General features: G+C 50.1%; 1 protein-coding gene across 1 annotated transcript; it reads right to left on the bottom strand.

The window, feature by feature from the left end:
* Positions 1 to 5949: 5949 nt before the first annotated feature.
* On the bottom strand, positions 5950 to 6486 carry LOC140222866 (uncharacterized). The gene has a single exon (XM_072293993.1). The coding sequence runs from the start codon at positions 6484 to 6486 to the stop codon at positions 5950 to 5952; it is 537 nt and encodes a 178-aa protein (XP_072150094.1).
* Between the last annotated feature and the right edge of the window lie 17408 nt (positions 6487 to 23894).

Here is a 23894-nt window from a genome sequence, read left to right as displayed (position 1 = left end):
AGCCCACTTGTTAGACCGGCCAGTATCCTGGTTGGTGGGAACCCGTGGGTACCTTTATCCCTCAAGCCCCGAGCAATATGGAGTCGAACAGGAGCCTGACGGATGTACAACGAAGCTTGTAATGTACTCGGCTGAAGTTGCAGAGTCGTCATAGCGACGGAGAGGTTGCACGGTGCTCAAAAAAAGAAAAAAAATTGAAACTTCCACAGGCGTGTGACTGAATGCGCATGGCTATGCGACTGCCGAGCTCAGCGATGTCTGACATCGTGTAGATCGAAGGGAAGCACATGGAGGGCGTCATAAGACGTACTCCATATGGAGTAGCCCTTGAGCATTAAAGCGATTAAAGTAATCGGTCCAATGGTCAAGAAAATGTGTATTGTTTTCGTAGCAAAAAGAATCTAAATATAATGCCCAGCCCCCGAGCAAGCACCGGCAGAGCTGCGAAGGCGTACCGACCTGAGATAGGCGCCCAACCCCGAAGCGCGAGGACTGGCAGAGCCATGGAGGCACGCCGACCTGAGATAGGCATCCAACCCCCGAGCGCGAGGACCAGCGGAGCCACGGAGGCACGCCAACCCGAGATAGGCGCCCAACCCCCGAGCGCGAGGACTGGCAGAGCCACGGAGCCACGCCGACAAGAGATAGACGCCCAGCCCCCGAGCGCGAGGACTGGCGGAGCCATGGAGGCATGCCAACCCAAGATAGGTGCCCAACCCCGAGCGCGAGGACTGGGTTGAGATAGGCGCCCAGCCCCCAAGCATTACTAGCGGAGCCATAGAGGCATGCCGACCTGAAATAGGCGCCCAGCCACCGAGCGCGATGACTGGCGGAGCCACGAAGGCACGCCATGAGACTTAACGGAAAACCCACGGATTCCATCTATCGCGTATCCCGTCATTGCGTCCGTCGTAATGGGGGACCCGCGGATTCCGTTGCTAGGTTTACGCCATCAACTTCTTCAAAAGTTGAAGGGGCGCGATTCCATTTTCATTTTCACTCCACTTGCACTCAAACACTGCCGATGCCAACACCATCACTGCCGTGCCTGAGAGCCCTAGGTCACACCACCGTGTCCGCAAATCAACTCGCTCGTCTCCTCCACCGTAACCCAGATCCGCCGCTGCCTCGACGCCATATGTGAACAAAGAGGTCTGCCTTCATCAGATCTAAGTCCCAGGGTATAGAAACCGAAGAGATAGCGGTGGAGCAGGCATCGGATCCATCCACATACTGGGTGAAGTCCGTGATGACGAAGAAGAAGATCCAAGCCCTCGTCGATCGGGGCTTGCTTGGTCCCAAGTCCCTCCTGGAATGTAAGACAACCATGGGCTAGGAGTTCCCCACCAAAGATAGGACCGAGGCCGTCATCTTCGCAGCCTTCTTCGAGCATGGATTCAGGATCCCCACGGGAGATTTCTTCCACAGGCTGCTCAACTATTACAAGATCGAGTTGGTACATCTCAACCCTAACTCCATCTTGGATGTCGCAGTTTTATCCACCTTTGCGAAGCTTTCCTCGGTATTCCTCCTCATTTTGATCTCTGTCGGTATCTGTACCAACTCAAGATCGTGGTGACAAAGGGGAAGGGACCAAGACTCATCAGCAGGTGTGGATTCTCACTGCGGCCAAAGAGGTTCCAAGAGTGTTTCGATCTGAAGCTCAAGGACTCGAACAAGGGGTGGCATAAGGAATGGTTCCTTGTTGCCAATCAGAAGCCCAAGTTGCCGTCCCGCCTCGGGTATGCACCCGTGACAACGCCGGAGTGGTCAAACCAGCCGACCTCCATAGAAATGGTCTAGTTGAAGTAGCTGTTGAAGGAGATTCCTAACCTAAAAGGTCGTGGGCTCACAGCTAGGGCTGTGAGCATCAACTTTTGCCGAAGGCTGATGCAACCCATCAAGGACAAGGTCCACCCGGCATATGAGTACTCGGGGCCATTGGATTCGACCTGGGAGGCACAACGGAAGGTTACCCGGGAAGAGGTCGCCGGTCTGGTTATTGAGTTCTTCTGCGGGGTCATCAAGAACAAGCAATGCCCAAAGGCGCATTCCCTCATTAGGCCAGCTGATCCGGTAAGTTCTTGATTTCATTGTTTGGCTTGATTGCTTCACTTTTGTGTCTGTTTCTGCTTGATATTGTTTTACTTTTCAGAGCTGAGAGTATGAGTTTTTCTATCCGGCACCGCTTCCTGGAGGGGCCGAGCAGCAGCGACCCAAGATTCACCTAACCACCGAGACCGACCTGCCACCTGCCGCCCTGGATTGAGAGTCAGACTCCTCCTTTGACGATTCCGACGAGGACGTACCAGTCCAGGGCAACGGGACGGTGGCCAGGGGCACAGCTCCTGTTGGGCGGCAGACACGCTAGGCCATTCGCAAGGTGGTGGGGTCCAAGGCGCTAGATGCAGAGAAGCCAGAAGCGGAGAAGAAGAAGTGCAAGAAGAGGGGTGCCATGAAGCCAAAGGCACCCGCTATGTTGGTGGCATCCCCTGCGGAGACCTCGTGCGGGGTGCCAAGCGAAGACTCCGAATTGTCCAGCCCAACTGCCAAGAAGAAGAAGGCTGAGCTCCTTGAGATGATCGCAACCGACGCGGAGCGGCTCAAGGAGCGGCTGAAGATAGAGATCCGCGGGGGAAAGCAGAAGGAGCTGATCCTGCAGCCGCCAACACCTCTTCGCCCAAAGTTCCGAGTGAAGAAGCGCACATTGTGAGTATGATCATGGCATGGTATATTGTTGGAAGTTTTGTTCGTACATTGCTTCGCTTTATCTCTGTGTCTTGCCATCCGAGCTTGAAGGTGGTGATGGAGGACGAGTCGAGCCTGCAGGACGCTGGCATCGGGACCCAGGTAGATGGTCGGACTCCTGATGCGACCATAGGAGCTGCATCTACGATGTATGTCCAGGCCAGGAGTGACAATGGCCTGCTGATGGGACCAAAGGGTCCCGAGCCAAGGTCTTCGCCGTCCCTGGATGTCACCGAGGACACCGTTGTATCCGCGCTTGGGGTCACAGATGTCAGTGTTGGGGTGCTGATGGAGGAGACCCCTAGGGGAGCGCCGACTAACGGGGAGGTGGCGGGCTACGATGCTGACGTTCATGCCCACGAGTATGATTCCACCACCCTGGACTTCTCCGAGACGGCCCTGGCGTAGGATGCAGCCGCCCACAAGAAAGATCTTGCCGTCCTGAAGGAAGTCGCGGCCAAGGTCGGAGAGGTGTTATATGTAAGTTGGCTGACCAATCTTGCTGTTCACTTCCGCCCTTATCTTCCATCTTTGAATTGTTGGAGTAACTTTTGTATAGAATCTGGCCGGGAGTGTGCACAAGAGGGCGGATGCCATCCACCATGCCGAGGAGTATCGCCTCGAGGCCGAGCACCAGAAGATTGAGCTCAAAAAGGCCAAGGAGGATGCCGCGGAGCAGATCTGACAAAAGAACCAAGAGATTGAGGAGCAGAAGAAGATCACCAGGGAGGTCCCGGACGACCTAAGCACTTTGCTAACTAGTAAAGCTTCGTTCCATATGGAAGATCTACCTTGGATAGATGAGGTCGGTATCTTTTCTTGAGTTTCATTATTTTGTAGATGCCTAGAAAAAGGAGGAGAGGCTTAAGAGAGACCTGAAAGAGTGCGAGGAAGCCAATGCTTGACTGCAGCAAGACCACGATGTTGTCGTGGACCGTGACTATGCCGTGTTGCGGAGACTACCCTATGAGGCCGACTTGCACAAGGACATGGACCGGTGCTTGATTGCTGCTATGAATAGTCTCCAGCATGATCAGGTGGTCATTGCAGGGTTGGAGGTGGAGCTGGAAGACTTGAGGTCGGCCGGGGCTACGTGATGGACATGATCCAGCCCGTGGCCAACCTTGACAAGCCAATGCCGCTACTGGACCGCCTAAAGAGTGCTCCAAGTCGGATAAGGGCCTTGATGAAGGAGACCACTGTGGAGTACGCCAAGAACATCATGGCGCTTCTGAAGATGCACTTACCTTGGCTAGCCATGGAGCGCGTCAAAACAGGTGTTGCTGAGGACTTTGATGCTGATAACCTCCTGGAGCTGGCCGAGCAATATCAACAAGGTGGATGATGTAGTTAAAGAACTGGACCTATAATGAAAAAACTGTAAAATGTATCAATTTGTGTCATGAGACAAGTAAACTTGTTGATTAACTTATGTGAATAGAAAGTCTCCGTCCCTCATTTGGTGTATACGACAGGACATTGTGTAGCTTAGTCCTGTAGCCACTAAACGCCTAGCCTTGCCTGATCAGCACTCTGCTGAGAGCGGATCTCGGACTTGTAGAGGGGGCGGACGCAAGGTTGTCTGGGTTTTGCGAGCTAGGACATCATCCACATGAGTTAGTCGTACTTGTCGTGAGAGGTGTAGGAGAAGAGGTGAGACCAAGAGGTCGGCGGGTAACAAGGGAAGCCTCCGAGCGTAAAAGCAAGGATCTAGTCTGTCGATGAGGTCGGACAGCCCCCGAGCATGAGTAAGAGCTCGGGTAAGAAACAAGGTAGTAGGTATGCAAAGAACCTCTGAGGTTTTATTTATTCAATGTAAAAGGTATAAAGAGTACATAGCTTTAATGTCCTAAAGGTAGAAGCGTCGCAGGTGTTGAATGTTCCATGGGTTGGGGATGCCTGAGCCATCTACCCACTGCAGCCCATAAGTGCCTAGCTGGATGACTTATTTAACGATGAAGGGCCCCTCCTATGTGGCCGACAGCTTGCACATGTCCTTGGTGGACTGGATCCGACGGAGCACTAGGTCGCCGATGTTGAATTAGCGTTCCTGGATGTTACTGTCATGGTAGCGTCGAATCTGTTGCATATGCTCGCATGCTAGATGAGGGCCGCCACACGACGCTCTTCCAGGCTATCGATGTCGACCAACCGACTCTTTTCTGCCTTCTCTTCCTGATAGTATTGAATCCGAGGGGCACCAATGGCTACATCTGTTAACACTATAGCCTCTGAGCCGTAGATGAAGAAAAATGGGGTGTAGCCGATGGCTTGATTCTTTTGGGTGCATTGGCCCCAAATAGCGTGGGGTAACTCACGGAGCTATTTGGTGGCGTACTTGGATGCATCGTCAAAGATGCGAGACTTGAGGGATTGGAGAACAATCCTATTCGCAAGTTCGACCTGACTATTACATCGTGGGTAAGCTACTGAGGAGTAGTATACGTCAATGAGGTTGTCCTGGCAAAAATCCCAGAACTCGGATCTTGTGAATTGTTTGCCTAGGCCGGTGATGATCCTATTGGGGACCCCGAAGCGGTGTGTGAGCTCTTCGACGAATTGAGCAGCTTTGGCCGACTCTATGCTGGTGACAGCCTTGACTTCGATCCACTTGGTGAATTTGTCAACTGCCATGAGGATATGGGTGTATCCGCTCAAAGCGGTCTTGAAAGGGCCGACCATATCCAGCCCCCAATATGCGAAGGGCCAGGATGGTGGGATGGTGCGCAAGGCCTGCGCTGGGAGGTGCTGCTGCTTGGAAAAAAATTGGCACCCTTTACACCTCTGGACGAGCTCTTTTGTGTCATCGATATCAGCTGGCCAGTAAAAACCAGAGCGGAACGCTTTCCTGACCAGATTGCCAAAGGCGGCATAGTTCCCACACGAACCCGAGTGGATTTCATGGAGGAGTTTAAGGCCTTCGTTGCGGAGGATGCACTTCATTAGAATTTCGGTTGATATGGCCTTCCTGTACAACTCCTTGCCGATCACAACGTAGTTGGTGCTGTGTTGTGTGAGCTTTTCATGCTCGGCTTTGTCTTTTGGGGACATGTTGTCGGTGATGAATGCGATGAAAGGTCTGCACCAGTCTTACTCCGCCTTGATCATCAAGACATCGGTGGGCGCTAGGTCGGCCTGAGCCTGAGCATTGTCGTCAGCTTGGTCTGGGTCCAATATCTTGATGGAGGATTTTCTCAAGTCCTAGACAAACATGTCGATCAGGACTTGAGAGCTCTTGGAGCCGAGCTTAGACAGGACATCAGCAACGACGTTGTGTTCCCTAGGGACGTGATGGAAATTGAGACCGTCAAAGTGAGCCTCGAGTTTGCGGACCTCGGCACAGTAGGCGTCCATGGTTTCCTTGGAGCACTCACAGGACTTGTTGACCTGCTCGATGACAACCTTGGAGTCGCCAAATGTGAGGATGCGCTTAATGCCGAGCGAGGCGACGATGCGGAGCCTGTTTGTGAGGGCCTCGTACTCGGCTCCATTGTTGGTGGCCCTGTAGTGGATCCGGAGGACGTATTTGAGCTGCTCACCTTTCGGGGATATGAAGAGGACCCCTGTGCCAGCTCCTTCGAGGTTGAGGGCACCATCGAAGTACATCACCCAGTGCTTCGGTCTCTCCAGGGAGGGTGGCTCTTGAATCTCAGTCCATTCAGCGACAAAGTCGGCCAAGACCTGGGACTTGATCACATGATGAGGGTAGAAGTCGATGTCAAATTCACCGAGCTCCATGGACCATTTGACGACTGGGCCGTGGACATCCCTGTTGTGCTGGATTTCATCGATTGGGTAGGAGGAGACCACTCAAATCTTGTGCGCTTGGAAGTAGTGACATGGCTTACAGGAGGTGATCAGGATTGCGTAGAGAAATTTCTGGACCTGCGTGTAGCGGACCTTTGAGTCGCTCAGGACCTCACTGACATAATACACTAGCCTTTGGGCCATGTTGCTGTGGCCAGGTTCTTCATGTTCTACAACCAGCACCGTGTGTCGGGCATGCACCACAGGCCCACGAGTAGACCTTGGACGGCCCACTAAGGGACGTACTCGGATGAGACCAGGACAAGGGATAGGCGTATCCTACTCGGACTAGTCAAGTATGCATATGGAAAACTACTCGGGCCATACCGAGTAGAACTCTGTAATAGTACTCGACTAGGACTCAGACTTGTAACCCTGCCCTCCCGTGTATATAAGGGCGGGCAGGGACCCCCCTCAAATTGAACAACTCTAGTTCATCCAAGATCAATACAAACCAACACACAGGACGTAGGGTACTACGCGATCTAGCGGCCCGAACCTGTCTAAATCGTGTTCCTTGCGTCAAAATTGATTCCTTGATTCTCGACGATCCTTACCGCACAAAAGACCACCTAGGGTACCCCCTAGGCAGGTTGCTGGCCTAAAACGTCGACAGCTGGCGCGCCAGGTAGGGGGACTCGTGGAGTTTCTCAGCGCGAACTCCATGGCAACAGTCATCATCAAGCCCGTCTTCATCATCAAAGCGGGCGCAACCTTCATTTTTGGATCCTAGCTCTGCATCGCCGATGGCTCAGGTTCGTTCCTGCGCCAGGTCATCGACGCTCAAGAGAAGAAATCGGAAGACTTGATCAGAAAAAATCAAGATTCCAAAGTCGACAACTTTGAGTTCGACTACGCGTCGGACTCGACTTCGCCTCGGACTAGTCGGTCTCAGTCACTTCTCAACCCAGCTTCGACTCCAAAGCGGCTCCCGCACGGACTCCGCAATGCAGTCGAAGTTTACCAAGGTTTTCTTACTCGAATCCAACTCGAACTTGGGCACGACGAAGATGACGACTCCGACTCGGTTTACCTACCAGAAAAACCGCTATCTGGTCCAGCCCAAAGATTGGTAATAACTTCAACATCACATGGCAGATTCGTACATTGGCCAGGATTGAGACCATCTCTTCTGGACCGTGACTACGACTCGCGTTTTGTCGCTCATATAGACAACCTCTCGTATCAAGAGAGTATCCCACTCACTTCCAATCATGAGGAAAGCTCCACAGAGATTGCAACGTCAAGTTTCGAAAGCTATTACCCGAACAGAGAAGTCCTTGTTATTACTCAAAATAACAACCCGGGCACTAGCCAAAACAGAACCCCCAGGCGATTAGCACAGCTCGACAACATTTCAGAAGACGAGTCTACAGCTGACGCTCCACACAATGAAACCTCTGAGCAACGGAACCAAAGAAGGATGCGCAAGGCTACTCGAGCCGAGCGACGATAGTCGATGGCCACAAATATTCCCATCACAAACCTCGAAAGGGCTTTCAACGCAGTCCAGGCTCAAGAGCACAATACTCCACTTTCGGCAATCGCCTCAATCAATCTTTTAACAACGTTGATGCCTCAAGACAGGGAAAACGAAGCCACAGCTCAGCTCGTGCAGCGCGGCAATGGACTAATCGCACAACTCGCGGAGCAAGCCTACAAGTTACTCGACAAAGAATCACCAATTCCGTCTGTTCCTCGCATCACAGCTCACCAAGAAGGCAGCAGGGGAGTTGCAGCCAATAAAGATGCCCAAATAAACGACAATGAAGTCGTCAACCAGCCTCGGCAACACAGCCAAAGCCCAAGCAAACACAAGGCACCAGCACGCCATAAGGATGTTGGAGAGGCCAGCTGCACCAATTCGGTAAAAAGTATTCACCCTACTCAGAAGAATCACGAAGTGTCAAACTTCAGCGATCTACGAGAAATCCTCAACAGTCGGCGCGAGCGAGAGGTCGACAACTACAACCACTTCCCTACTTTCACAAGCCGGGTAATGAAGACAAGACTACCCGATAAGTTCAAGCCAACAGGAATTACCAAGTACGACGGTAAGCAAGATACTATTCAATGGCTACGATGCTACTCCTTGGCAGTTCAGGCAGCTTGGGGCAGTTATGACACCAAAGTCATCCACTTCCCAATATGCATGGAACCCACGCCACTGACCTGGCTTGAGTCACTCAAACCCAAGTCAATTGACTCTATGGCAGACTTAACAAAGGCTTTCACCAATAACTTCGCCAGCTCCATGGCTAGACCAGGCAACAAGATTGACTTAAGTCAAATTAAGCAAAAAGAAGGCGAGACCTTACGCGACTACTTGCGCCGATTCTTCGAAAAGAAGGCAACCATAGTTGACGTCTTAGAAACAGACGTCATTGAGTGCTTCCAGAACGGACTCTACGATCGACGGACATATCAAAAGTTTTGGTCGCCGACGGCCAGCTAATGTCAAAGACCTCAAAGTTATGGTGCAACAGTGGGCAGATGAAGAAGACAAAGAGCAAGAACAGTTCGGCTCCCACCGCAACCGTGGGCATGACAACAACGACCAGGATAGAACTCGGCACAACGATACTCGAAATAATTTCTCGAGTAATCACAATCGCAAAAGTAAGCCCGACAATACTGTTGCTGCCACGACCAACTCTGGAAAAAAGGGATCCCGCAAAAACGATGAAGGGCCAACTTTCACCGAACTACTCAAAAAGCAGTGCCCATGGCACCCGACTAGGAAGCACTTAGCAATAGACTGCTACAGCATGCGCCGAGTAATGCAAGACTTACCCGCACCACCACCCCCTGAAGAGTACACCAAGAAAAAAAATAAAGGCAAGAACAAAGTCCACAATGACGAAGAGGAGGAGGCCGACTTCCAGACCGCCTCCAAAACTGTCAACGTCATCTTTGGTGGAATCCCAGACACCGCATCCAAGCGAGCCAATAAACTTGTACTTAGGGAAATCATGGCCATCGAACCAACAGATCCATCACCGCTAATGTGGTCAGAAGTACCCATTTCCTTCAGCAGAAAGGACCAGTGGACCAAGTTCTCAGAACCAGGCCGTTTCCTCCTAGTACTCGATCCGGTTGTGGCAGGCTCAAAGTTAACCAAAGTACTCATCGATGGAGAAAGCAGGCTTAACATCATTTTCACCAAAACATTGAGAAAGATGTGCCTCGACATTACAGAAATGCTTACTCCAATGGATTCGCCCTTCTACGGCATCGTACCTAGAAACGCAGCTATACCACTAGGACAAGTCGTCCTTCCAATTACCTTTGGAACTAAGGAACATTACCGCACCGAGTACATCAGATTTGAAGTCGCAGACTTCGAGAGATCTTACCACGCCATACTCGGAAGACCAGCACTAGCCAAGTTCATGGTCATACCACACTACGTTTACTTGGTACTTAAAATGCCAGGCCCCAAGAGCAAACTAGCGCTGCGAGGATATCTCCGGCGATCCTACGAATGCGACACCGAAGCCGTGGAAATTGATGCGACTTCTCAAGCACCTAGTCCTATGCAACAAGTCTTCACAACTTCAAAAAAGCTCCATCCAACTAAACTCGAGATCCCATAAAATAAGTCAGGGTCCACAAAGGTGAAACCCGCCAGCGAGCAAGACTTCAAACCAGTCGACCTCCAGACGGGCGACCCTTCCAAGACAGCCCTGATCGGAACAGGGCTAGATCCTAAATAGGAATCCGTGCTCGTCAGTTTCCTTCGAGCTAATCATGATATCTTCGCTTGGAAACCGGATGACATGCCAGATGTGCCCAAGGAGCTGATCGAGCACTCTCTAAATGTTGATCCCAAAGCTACCCCAAAATGGCAGCGACTTCGCAGATTCGCTCAAGACAGACGAGAAGCAATCAAGAAAGAGTTGGCTAAGCTACTCGTAGCAAGGTTCATCAAATAAGTCTTTCACCCTGACTGGCTAGCAAATCCCATACTTGTGCGTGAGAAAAACAACGAGTGGAGGATGTGCGTCGACTACACTGACCTCAACAAGCATTGTCCAAAAGACCCCTTCGGACTACCCAGGATCGATCAAGTGGTCGACTCCACCGCTGAATGCGCTTTACTATGTTTTCTCGACTGCTACTCCGGCTATCATCAGATAAGCCTAAAGGAGGAAGATCAAGCCAAAACAGCTTTTATTACACCTTTCGAAGCTTTCTGCTACAAAACAACATCCTTCGGACTAAAAAATGCAGGGGCAACTTACCAACGAGCCATACAGATGTGCTTTGAAAAGTAACTTCACCACAATGTTGAAGCTTACGTCGACGACGTAGTCATCAAAACAAGAAACCAGGAGGAACTCATTGTCGATTTGGAGGAAACTTTCTCCAGTCTACGAGCTTTCCGATGAAAACTCAATCCTACTAAGTGCGTCTTCGGCGTACCTTCTGGCAAGCTACTCGGGTTCATCATTAGCCATTGCGGCATTGAGGCCAACCTGAAAAAAATATCTGCCATCACAAACATGCAAGCACCAGCTAGCATCAAGGATGCGTAGAAACTCACAGGCTGCATGGCCGCTCTCAACCGGTTCATCTCGAGACTTGGAGAATGGGGACTACCCTTCTTTAAGCTTCTCAAACGCCAGGACAGGTTCACATGGACGGAAGAGGCAGACAAGGCACTAACACAACTCAAAGACTTCCTGTCAAAGCCTCATGTACTCACCGCTTCTTCTCCGAACGAAGACTTGATCCTATACATATCAGCCACTACTCTTGTCGTCAGCACAGCAATTGTAGTCGAACGATCTGAACCGGGCCACGCTTACAAGGTCCAATGACCTATCTACTTCGTCAGCGAAGTACTCTCGGACTCCAAAACTCGGTATTCACCGATACAAAAGCTTTTATACGTAATCCTGCTTACCTCCCGGAAATTGCGCCATTATTTCCAGAAGCACAACATCACAGTTATCTCTGACTTCCCGCTCGGCAAAATTCTTCATAACAGAGACGCCACGGATAGAATCTCCAAATGGGCAGTTTAACTCGGAGCTCTCGCCTTGGACTTTAAGCCAAGGACAGCTAACAAATCCCAAGCTTTCGTCGACTTTGTGGCTGAAGGAACTGAAAACCAAGTACCAACATCAGCTGAGGGGCCGGAGCACTGGATAATGTACTTTGACGGCTCCCTCAAACTTGAAGGGGTCGGTGCAGGTGTACTCCTCATCTCCCCCAAGGGAGACCAACTCAAATACGTACTGCAAATCTTCTGGGAGGCATCTAACAATGAAGTCGAGTACGAAGCACTGCTACACGGCCTTCGCCTCGCAATCTCCCTCGGCATCAAAAGACTATTGGTATACGGCAACTCACTAGTCGTTATAAACCTGGTCAATGACGAGTGGGACCGAAACAAGGATAATATGGACGCTTACTGCAAAGAAGTCCGCAAAATGGAAAACAAGTTCTCAGGCTTGGAGTTTCATCACATCATTCGCGACAACAACATAGCCGTCGACGTCTTATCCAAAATGGGCTCAACTTGTGCAGAGGTTCCGGTAGGAATCTTCGTACACGAACTGCACAAGCCGTCCATACCCGAACAAGTTACACCGCCAGTGGTTCAGACTACTGACGTCACTAGAGAAGTAATGATGATAGAAGTCGACTGGCGCACACCCTTCATCGACGGCATTAAAGATCACAAGCTACCATCTGACAAGAATCAGGCTGAACAAATCTGCCGGTGAGTAAAAAATTACGTTCTCGTTGGAGACAAGCTCTACAGGAAAAGTGCATCCTCGGGGATACTCATGAAGTGCGTTACCCGGGAGGATGGCTAAGAAATCTTAGAGGAAATTCACAAAGGAATCTGTGGCAATCACACCTCTTCGCGGACAATAGTTGGCAAGGCTTTCAGATCCTTGCGTCACCATTAATTCCTTGATTCTCGACGATCCTTACCGCACAAAAGACCACCTAGGGTACCCCCTAGGCGGGTTGCCGGCCTAAAATGCCGACACCGTACTCACAACATGTGTTGTCATGGAGATGGATAGATGCAGTGTTTCTTGGTTGGCCAGGGCCGTCAGGATGGAAGGAGTGGACAGTAATGTTTTGAGTTCCTTGAGGGTCTTACGGGCCTTGTTATCCCACTCAAACTTGTCCACCTTCTTGAGCAACTTGAAGAAGGGGAGTCCCTTTTCGCCGAACTTGCTGATGAAACGACTAAGGGCCACCATCATGCATGTGAGCTTCATGACATCCTTTTTGCTGGCCAGCTACGCCATGTTCCCGATGGCGTCAACTTTTATAGGGTTGGCTTCGATGCCACGTTGGCTGACCATGAAGCCCATGAGCTCTCCAGACGGGACACCAAAGACGTATTTGCCCGGATTGACTTTCCATTGATAGGCCGGAGGCTGTTGAAGGTTTGGGCGAGGTCAGCTATGAAGTTTTCTTCATCTTTGGTCTTGATAACTACATCATCGATGTAGGCCTCTACGTTTTTGCTAAGTTGTTTCTTGAGGCAACCCTAGATTGCTTTCTGGTAGGTGGCGCCAACATTTTTTTAACCCAAAGGTCATGGTGCTGTAGTAGTAGATGCCATAGGGCGTTATGAACGAGGTCCTATCTTGGTCGGCAAGGTTGAGGGCGATCTGGTGATAACCCGAGTAGCAATCGAGGAAGCACAGCAGGGTGCAACCGGCCATGGAGTCCACAACTTGGTCGATGCGGGGAAGAGGGAAGGAGTCTTTAGGGCAGTGTCTGTTGAGATCAGTGTAGTCAATACACATTCTCCATTCACTAGTTTTCTTCTTTACAAGGACTGGATTTGCTAACCAATCGGACTGCTTGCATTCATGGATGAATCCGGCAGCTAAGAGCTTATTTAGTTCTACACTAATGGCATCCTTGCGATCTTGAGCGAAACAACAAAATTTCTGCTTGACCGGCCTTACTGTCTTGCTCAGCTCCAAGGAGTGCTCAGCCAGCTCCCGCGGGACACCGAGCATATCGGATAGTTTCCACGCGAATATGTTCGAGTTGTACAAGAGGAAACTGGTAAGCATGTCTTCCTATTTGAGGGTAAGGCTGGCCCCGATGAAGGCCGTCTTGGACGGGTCTTCCAGGCAGAGACTGATCTTCTTGATTTGCGGGTCGAGCTGCAGCGCCATGGGCATTGGGTCCAGCTCTGGGATCTTCAGCTGGTTCTGGTCCACCTTCTTGGACTCGGCGAGCATCATGGTGGTGTTGGCCGAGTACTCCAAGGTCTCGACGAGCTGCATGACTTTTGTGTTGCACTTGTAGGATGTTTTAATGACACCGCAAACGGAGATGATGTCATTTGGAGCTGGCATCTTCAGGATGAGGTAGGTATGGTTGGGAATCGCCATGAACCTCGCCAGCATTGGCCTGCCAAAGATGGCATGGTAGGAGGTCCTGAAGTTGGCAACCTCGAAGGTGAGATGCTCGGTGCGGTAGTTGTCAGGGGTGCCGAACATGACCGGCAGGATGACTCTCCCAATAGGATAGGATCCTTTGCCGGCTACTATGTTGTATAACGGGTCTTCGTAGGAAAGGAGCCGCTCGAAGTTGAAGTCCATGCACTTCAGGGTCTCGGTGAAGCTGATGTTGAGGCTGCTGCCACCATCGATCAACACTTTGGAGAGGAGGACTTTGTCTATGGTGGGGCACACCACCAGCGGGTAAGACCCGGGGTTCGGGAGGTGCACCAAGTGATTTTCCCTGGAGAAGGTTATGGGCATCTCCGACCAGTGCAGATATTAGACTGATGTGACGGAGACGAAGTGCACTTACCGTCTTTGCAACTTGTGCTTGCGGTTGCTGCAGAAAGCTTTAGGGCCACCGATGATGATGTTCACCTCCTGCTCGACGCGTTGGAACTTGCCGTTGTCGTTGCCGACGCCCTGGTTGGTGTTGGTGTTGCGCTGGTCCCGGTGCTCTTCTTTGCGTTGGTCGTCGCGGTGGCGGTTGTCTTCCTTGCGGTAGTCATTCCAGCGAGGCCGCTTGTATTCCACCAGGGTGTCGAGCTCCTTCTTGAGGACCGTGCAGTCCCGAAGATTGTGGCGTGCGTCCTTCTGGAAGGGGCACGGGGCATTCAACATATCGTCGAACTCCTCCTGGAGGAAGATTGTCTGCCTCACAGGGTCAGCTTCGGCGGCGACGACCTCAGGGGCCCTCTTCCGAGGTCGAGAGGGCTGTGGCCACGGCTGGTGCTGGTGGTCTTGATGGGTCGATGGTTTGTAGTCGTTGTTATGGTGGTTCTTGCCATCCTGGAATTGGACGTTCGCGGCCTCATTTGTGTTGGCGTGTAGATTGATGATCGGCATCATGTGTCCGACCATCTTGGGAGCAGCGTGGAACATGGTGCAGAACATCGAGCAGTTCTTGAGGCTGGTGCAGAAGTACCAGATGATGTCACAGTCCTCAACGCCGGCTAACCTGTTGCGGTTGTCGAAGAAGCAGTTGACGTACTCGCGGAGAGTTTCGTTCTTCCGCTGGCGAACTTGGTCGAGGTTTTCCGCATTTCCGGGTTGGGTGTAAGTAGCGTGATAGTTCTAGGTGAAGGCTCTGGTGAGCAGACCCCAAGTGTTATAGGAGAGGTGCGCTTCCCATCACCACCGGAAAATAGGCGGCCATTTGGTCGTAGGTGCCGTTTGCAGCCTAGACCGCGGTGCAGTATGTCTTCAGCCAGATCGTTGGGTCGGAGCGACTATCATACTTCTCGTTGATGGCTGGCTTGAAGGTGGGTGGCCACTGGACAGCCCTGAGGTGGGGGGTAAACTCGGCGAACCCGTCGATGTCCATGTCGTCATCCTCCATGACGCGGTATTGTACCGGTGGGGCCCTGGGGCGTGAGCCATTGTCATGCTGGGGTGGATTGTGGGCATCGCTAGGGGCGCCATAGCGACAGTCGTAATTGTCGCGGCGGCGTAACTCCTCCCGGCGGTTGCGGGCCTCTTGCTCCACGTTGCGGTTTGGCTGATTGACGACCCCTGGAGCGCCAAAGTCGTGGTCGTACTAGGCGCGCCATCAGAGCTCTGCCTCGTCCCACTCCCAGTAAAGGTTGTTGAGCTCACCATGGAGGTCACGGTGATCACGGAGATGGTCACGGAGGTCATGATCAGGTTGCCGACCAGGCCGCCGTGGCGTTCGCCGTCTCCTCGTCTGTCACAGTGGCGGTTGTCGTGGTGGTGGTTATCTAGTCGGCGGTCCTCGTCGTCGGGATGGTGGTCATTGCCCTGGGACAGGTCTACCTCCTCCTCCTAAATGGGCTCCAGCCTAGCTCCCCTTCAGTGGCCGTGATCGGCTCAGCTACGATCGGATCTACTCTGAGTAGATTGGCTTTGGGAGTGCCGGATAGATGTAGATCTGGAGTGTGATGATTGACTTTTTGAGTGTGCTGGGGTCTGGGCCTTTTCCTTGATTTGGGCATTAGCGACATGGAGTCGCGCCCGAATCCGCTGTAGTTTCTCTGAATCCGGAAGGTTTTCCAGATCAGCAAAAATAGCCCCCAGGTTGGCCTCGGGTGTGGTGAAGACGTCATGACCGGCCTGTTCGAGGTTGGCCTACAGATTGCGGGCACGTAAGGTATGCCTGTGTTGACCTCCAGTGCCCCCTTGGTCGTCGTTGTTGCCGCCATTAGGTGCCAGCGGGAAGGCGGTGCACCGGCCACTGCGGGGGCGGCAAGTGTCTAACGGACTGGCTCAGCTCATTCCTGTTGGCAGCGCCTGCCACTGTCTTGATTCCTCTCGTTGCGCCCTTCCTCTTGGGAGGAAGTTTCGCCATCACAAGGAGGTTCATCGGCGGAGATAGCAAAGGCTTCCCGATCTAGTGACGTGGATCTTCCGTTGTCGCCGTCACCATAAGGGTTAGGGGTTAGGGCGAAGCAAGGGACCTGGAACTCGTCGCAGTCCGAAAACTGGGTGGGTTTGGGTGGATCGTCAGATTGGATCTGGAAAGACTACCCGAGTTTTTCGAAAAACACGGCAACCAAGTTCTTAATGCCAAAAGGGGTAGGGGGGAACCCCTACGCCAACCTTTCAAGGTGTAGTGCTACCTCTGAGAGGTTGATGCACTCAGCAGTGGTGTTGCTGATGCGATCTAGCCCCGCGATTACATCGGAGGGTGTGGGTTGTCGGGTTGCCGCGAGGATATGTGGGACCCTCTCTGAGAGAGAAAGATCGCTGACCTGCTAGGCAAACGGCGTGATGATCCTCAGGTGAAGACCTTGCTTCGTCGGTGCAGATCCGATGGATGAGAAGCTGGCGGCGGACGCCGCCTCGGCGAAGGAGACGGTGAAGTCGGAGTCCACTGGCATGCTCCCAAAGTGGAGCTAGATCGGTTTGACGAGGAAGTCCTTCATGCTCTCGGGGAAGATGACTCCGGGGCGGGATGCCATCGAGCTCGGTAGGGACGATCTCACAATCACCCCTAGTTGGCGACAATCACCCCTACTTGACGCGCCAACTGTCAGATTTAGTGACCGGCAGTCCACTAGTGGGTTACCCAGGTGGTAGATTTGTAGACAGGGGAGATCGCAAGACCAAGAGCTCGAATGGTAACACAAGGGCGCAAGGTTTAGATAGGTTCAGACCTTCGAAGAGTAATATCCTACATCCTGTATTCTGGTGGATTGTATTGTTGGCATGGGATGCAAAGAGTTGATGTGCGTTCCCCTTGGGGGCGTCCCTAGCCACCTTATATAGGCTGACGACCTAGGGTTACAATCGGATAGGATCTAATCCGTTGTTACATGAAAAGCAATCTGAGTCGGACTACAACATATATCCCGCAATATCCGGGCGGATTCTAGTCGCCCGATCTCCTACCTTGTGCCCCACGTGTCTTCATACCTTACCCCGCACGCCATGGTCGAGCGGGACCCACTTGTTAGACCAGCCAGTATCCTGGTCGGTGGGGACCCGTGGGTACCATTATCCCTCACTTTTAAAGTAACCCGTGGAGAAACCTTTAGTACTGAATCGTAACACCGGGTCTAGTACCGGGTGGTGTTACGACCCGGTACGAAAGAGTCTAGACCAAGACCCTTTAATACCGGGTTCTAACACCACCCGATACTAAAGGGTCACTTTTTAACACCGGGTGGTGTTACGACCCGGTACGAAAGAGTCTAGACCAAGACCCTTTAATACCGGGTTCTAACACCACCCGATACTAAAGGGTCACTTTTTAACACCGGGTGGTGTTACGATCCGGTACTAAAAAGTTTTCGAGAACCCCAAATTTGAACCCAGTACTAATGCTAACATTAGTATTGGGTTAAAATGTGACCGGTACTAAAGTTTGAGGTGAATGCTCATATTTCTAGTAGTGATCTGGGGGGCATTCCAAGAACCAGACCGGCACCAGGGAGGCTCCTGCAGGGCCACAGCAGTCGCAAGCATGCCGCGTGCTTGTGTGCGTGTGGCTCCTGGCCTCCTCCAGGGCATGCTGGCTGCCATGGGTTAACCCACTGCTGGTGGGCGCAGGCAGAGTGGGTGGACGATATGTATTTTTGGGTGGGTTGGGTTGGCAGAGCTAGCTAGCTACGGATTGAACGGGTATGGGTGGGTTATCACCGGTGTCACAAGATTCCCGATTCGACCGGTTCGAGAAATGGGTACGTGGGACGTGGATCAATAAATTTCATGCTCCCGGTTCGAGCAAGGTATATATCTTCGGAATGTTTGGTACGAGATATGGTATGTGAACCAACAATTTTCAGGATGACAACATGGGGATGATCCATAAAATTTAGTTACGTAATTGAGTGCATGAGACATTTGGAAAGGATACCAACACATCCGTAAGCATCGGGCGATGACCAAAAATCAGTCAATTTGACAACTTGTTGAACTAGGCTATGGGCCGCTACTTTGGGCCCATGTGCTTGCTAGAATAAAAGAAATATGACCCAAATAACTTACTCATTATATCTTTTCAACACTACGAGCAAAAACCCTCATGTCGTTCTTGCAAGGATTGGGTCGAGGTTTCAACTACTGCCCTAGGCTTCGACCCATCCTTCCATCAATCTCAAACCCGTTCCTCGATCGGGACGAACGAACCCTGAGCTAAGCGTGAGGGGTGCATTTTTTGTAAGAAAAAAAATACTGATAGGTTTTGCATTTTTTAAAAGAGCTAAATCGGAAAAAGAAAGTGGCGTTTGCCGTTTGATCATAAAACATACACGCTGGCCAACGGTGAGATTCACGTAAATTTACATATCCGCTGCAACTACTAGTTTTCCACTCCATGTGCTGCTTGTGCATGTGCCAATTTCGACGGGAAGCAACGGTACAACTGTACAAGTGTCCAGCGCAACACGAGAAGGAGAAGGCGCCACCGCACATCCCAAGTTTTAGGATGTGTTTGGTTGGGCTGTGGCTTTTGAAAAAGCTGCTGTGAGCTGTGGACTGTGGAAAAGCAGCTGTGAGAAAGTAGCTGTGGGAAAAGCAGAATAACGTTTGGTTAGACCAGCTGTGAAATTGTAGGCTGGGTAAGAAATACCTATAACGTCCCTAAAGGTCTGTGGTGTGTTTATATGCAAATTACTCGTAACAAAATAATGTGTTCACTAATTCGCATATGTAAATGACTATTTTAGAAAGAAAAAATTATACGTTCTTCATCCATTAAAGGGATTGGTCCACATAAATAGAATAATGTCTATCAAAAGTTTTATACAATGATGTTATCCAACATTATTATCCTCTCGCACTAACCAAAACATCAAATAGGAGTAGTAGTCCCATCTCCCAATTAACATCGAAGGAAAATCGCAAGCAACAATCACCAGCAGTCAACATCAAGACACCCTCGTCCAAACATCGGAGGTCAGTTTCAGAAGTCAACATCAAACTCAAATCGAACTGTTTAGAGTTCAGATCCCAACAGGGCAAGAACTAGGCCTGTCTCTGTGATTGTTGTTTTTTTACATCATCCAACAAATAATCCAATGACACTGATACATCGACAGCAGCAGCACCAATTGTAGTAACAAGCAGCAGGTAGCAGCGACGCGTGATCAGCGTAATGCTGGCCGAAGAAGAGGACACGATGATGCATCACAGGATCAGGAAGGATTCAGGAACGAGGCCGACAGAGGGCCGACGCGGAAGCTTAGCTGGTCACCGGCGCGGTCGACCTCCGTGATGTCGAGCCACACGAACAACACCTTCACGCTGACGCCCCGCAACTCCCTGATAGACCCCGCGCGCGCGTTCCCGGTGATGCGTCACTCGGACCGGAGCTGGTACCGGTCGCCGACGTGGAACTCGCAGCTGGCGCCGCTTCCGGCGAAGAACACCTCGAAGGAGCCGTCGGGACGGAGCACGTACCGTCGCAACGGCAGCGAGGAAGAACAGGAGGTGGACGAGGTGGTGGTGGTTCTTGGCCATGGCTGCTACTTCTTAGTCGATCTCTTAGCTGGTGAGATTCGGTGTCGTTGAGTTGCCGCCCGCGGCGGGCGGAGAGCGGCGGCCGTCCATAGGTAGGCTGCGGTGGCCGTCTGGGGGCGGAGGCGGGCATCCGGGGGCAGGGGGCCTGCGGCGGGGGGCGGCGGCCGGCGGACCGCCTGGAGCACGTGAAGGATGGGAACGGTCCTGCGCGGGGGACGGGGAAGGAGCCAGACTGTTCGTTTTCACGTGCGGGAGAGAAATAGATCGGGAGAAAACGAAACGGTACATCATAACTACTGGCAGGTGGGTAATTTTTTACTCTAAAAGTACTTGAAAGTAGCGGGAGAGGTGCTTTTGAGTTTGTACTACCATGAAAGCTGCTTTTGAGCAAATGTATCAATGGTTTTGGAACCCTTTGATTGATTTTTAACTTTTGTAAAAGTAGAAGCAAAGTTGGAAAGTCCAACCAAAACACCTCGCTCTGGGGTTTTCTCGGCTTGTCTCTTGCCTTGCTCGCGCGCACAGGCAGCCGCCCCACTGCCGGTGCCCAGTGCCAACTGCCTAGGCCCAGCCGTGGAAATTGGCGCGTTGTGACCAGGAGGGCATTGTGGTTATTGCGCGGAAATCCGTGCGCTCTTTCCTGCCTATTGGCCCGATGCCTGACTGACTGATTCTGTGCCGCGCCGCAGGCCTCAGCTGTCCCATTCGCAGTAAGCACTGAAGCCCCTCTGCGGCTTTGTCGGAATCTAGGGGTGTTTGGAATTTTAGGTGGACTAAAAATTCATATCACATCAAATATTCGAAGGCTAATTAGAAGGATTAAATATAAGCTAATTATAAAACCAATTATACATATGGAGGCTAATTCCCGAGATAAATCTATTAAGCCTAATTAATCCATCATTAGCACATATTCATTGCGGTGTTTGGGAACACCCTATTAAAGTTTAACACATGTTACATCGGATGTTTGGATGCTAATTAGGAGTACTAAACATAAGCTAATTACAAAACTAATTGCACAGATGGAGTATAATTCGCAAGGCGAATCTATTAAGCCTAATTAGTCCATGATTTGACAATGTGGTGCTACAGTAACCATTTACTAATGATGGATTAGGCTTAATAGATTCGTCTCGCGAATTAGCACAAGGTTATGCAATTAGTTTTATAATTAGCTCATATTTAGTACTCCTAATTAGCATCCGAACATCCGATGTGACATTGTTAAAGTTTAGCACCTCGTATCCAAATAGCCCCTTAGGCTTAATAGATTCGTCTTGTAAATTAGCCTCCATCTATGCAATTGGTTTGTAGTTAGTCTATATTTAATACTCCTAATAAGTATCTAAACATTCGATGTGACAGAAATTGAAACAAACGGGGCCTTATTATGGCTGGGCACCTCTTCCCGCCAAGTTTGAAGCCGATTCTGCAACGAAAAATCGCCATTGCTAACAACCATCAGACGGGTCAGTGACAGGTCAGCCAGGAGTAGCTCTCTGCGATGATACGAGTTGACAGCGACACGGCCGCACGGGCCACAGGATACCACAGGCCATGTTGCTTAATACGGCAGCATTAAGCAAATCCTTTTATCACTGTCGAACAGATCGGTGCAGATCGCTTGCTTTCGCCTCTGAACGCTCGCTTACGCATGTAATCATATCCTACTAGGGGTAAGCTTCACGGAAAACGCAAAGCGTTCTGAAGCGCTGAATTGTAATGTACTAAGGGGTGTCTGGGAGATAGGATTAAACTTTAGCTCCTATCACATCGGATGTTCGATACTAATTAGGAGTATTAAATATAGATTAATTACAAAACTAATTGCACAATCCCTAAGCTAAATCGCGAGACGAATCTATTAAGCCTAATTAGTCCATGATTTGACAATGTGGTGCTACAGTAACCATTCGCTAATGATGGATTAATTAGGGTTAATAGATTCGTCTCGCGATTTAGCCTCGGGGTTCTGCTATTAGTTTTATAATTAGCTCATGTTTAATTCTCCTAATTAGCATCCGAACATCCGATATGGTAGGGTTAAAGTTTAGCCCCTCCCTTCTAAACAAGACCTAATTTGACTAACCGAGCATGTCATTCTGGATGCTTGGTTGCTGGCCGCAACGAGCCACGCCAATCGGTGGCGGCACCGGAACTTGTGGCGGCAAATATTGATGCCAAAGGTTCGGCAGCTTGTGGGGAGAAAAACAACACGAAAAACGCTAGAAAGCTGTGGCACGCCAAACGTTTGACAGTCAACCAAGCACCGGCCAGTTTTTTGCATGGCAGCCACACATGTGGCACGGTGAACGGTGGTGTGGAACCAAACACGTCATTTCCTCATGATATTGACATTAGGGCAGTCCCAACCCACAGGGGGTGTTTTCTTCCATTGACTTATTTTTAGCACGTGTCACATCGAATGTTTAGAGACTAATTAGGAGTATTAAACGTAGACTATTTACAAAACCCATTACATAAGACGAGTCTAAACGGCGAGACGAATCTATTAAGCCTAATTACGCCTAATTAATCCATCATTAGCAAATGTTTACTGTAGCAACACATTGTCAAATCATGGACTAATTAGGCTTAATAGATTCGTCTCGCCGTTTAGACTCGTCTTATGTAATGGGTTTTGTAAATAGTCTACGTTTAATACTCCTAATTAGTATCTAAACACTCGAGTCAGTGGAAGAAAACGAGGCCATAGTGTCCATATGTAATGTCTATACTACCACAAAAGCAAGCAAGGTATCATTTTAGAAATTATCCTCTGCAACTCATGATTTCTTGAGGTGGATCCTTAATAAATTCATCATCTCTCCTCTCAACCAATTGCATTTGTTCTTATCAATTATGAAGACACCATCTTCTCTCCTAATGCAAAATTTGTCAATGTCTAGAGCATAGGTTCTCGTATCGACACTGGGTCTTGCATGAGAACAATTTTCTTGCTCTTCATATTCTTTCTCTCATTTAATATATGCCATATAAGCTAAAAGTCCTATGTGGCAATAAAATTAATGTTATGACAAATGGAGCATGGTCATCTCAAAACCGTAAAAGTGAAAAAAGAGCACGACTGGTCCCTAGACCATGAGCCTAGGTTTTAAATCCGAGGGTTACTCAGCTTTAATCATCTCAGCTGGTGAATTTTATAACAGGATCTAAGTATTTATACTATGGGCACTTACTTTTACTAAATTGGAGGAATGTAGCTTGGTGTTGACATGAGTCTACGGCGGCCTGGTTTGTTGATATTTTCTTTTCGCGCTAAAACCCTGAAAGATGATGCTCATACCGAGGAAATAAATATTACATGCACAACATACCAATAGATCTCTCACTTGTAGAGATATACACGAACTCACATCAACCGTCCATGTACCCCTCTAAAAATTACTACACGCAATTAGATCTTTGGATAGGTAGACGAAACCGCCTGATTGGATCCCTAGACTAAAAATTACTACACGCAATTAGATCTTTGGATTATACGAAACCGTCTGATTGGATCTCAAGGTATGGCTCTACATGTGAGAAAATCAGGCCGTGGTCGACGCAATGGGATATAATCAATTTGGAGGATCATGACACTCTAATTTGGCCTTAAAATGGGTCTACATGCTACAGTGGTGATACTATTCACATTTGAATTTAAAACTCGAAAAATATGATAATCAAGCTGAAAAAACCAAAATTACAACGCATAATAAATTGTCCTTTTTACAGGCTTGAAATATTATACACCATGGAAAAATAGCTCTAATGTCAACAAGTACATTTTATATTTCAATCACTAAATCCTTTTCTTGATTTTGACTGTCCGCAACATTGCTGCTGTGTCTATGATTAGAGATGCATGTGGGTTGGCAACCCACTTAATTAAATCTATATGTGGCTTTGCGGATAGCCCAT

Source organism: Setaria viridis, chromosome 5 (genome assembly GCF_005286985.2).
Source record: "Setaria viridis chromosome 5, Setaria_viridis_v4.0, whole genome shotgun sequence".
NCBI classification, from domain to species: domain Eukaryota; kingdom Viridiplantae; phylum Streptophyta; class Magnoliopsida; order Poales; family Poaceae; genus Setaria; species Setaria viridis.
This window is presented reverse-complemented; position numbering and strand designations above follow the sequence as displayed.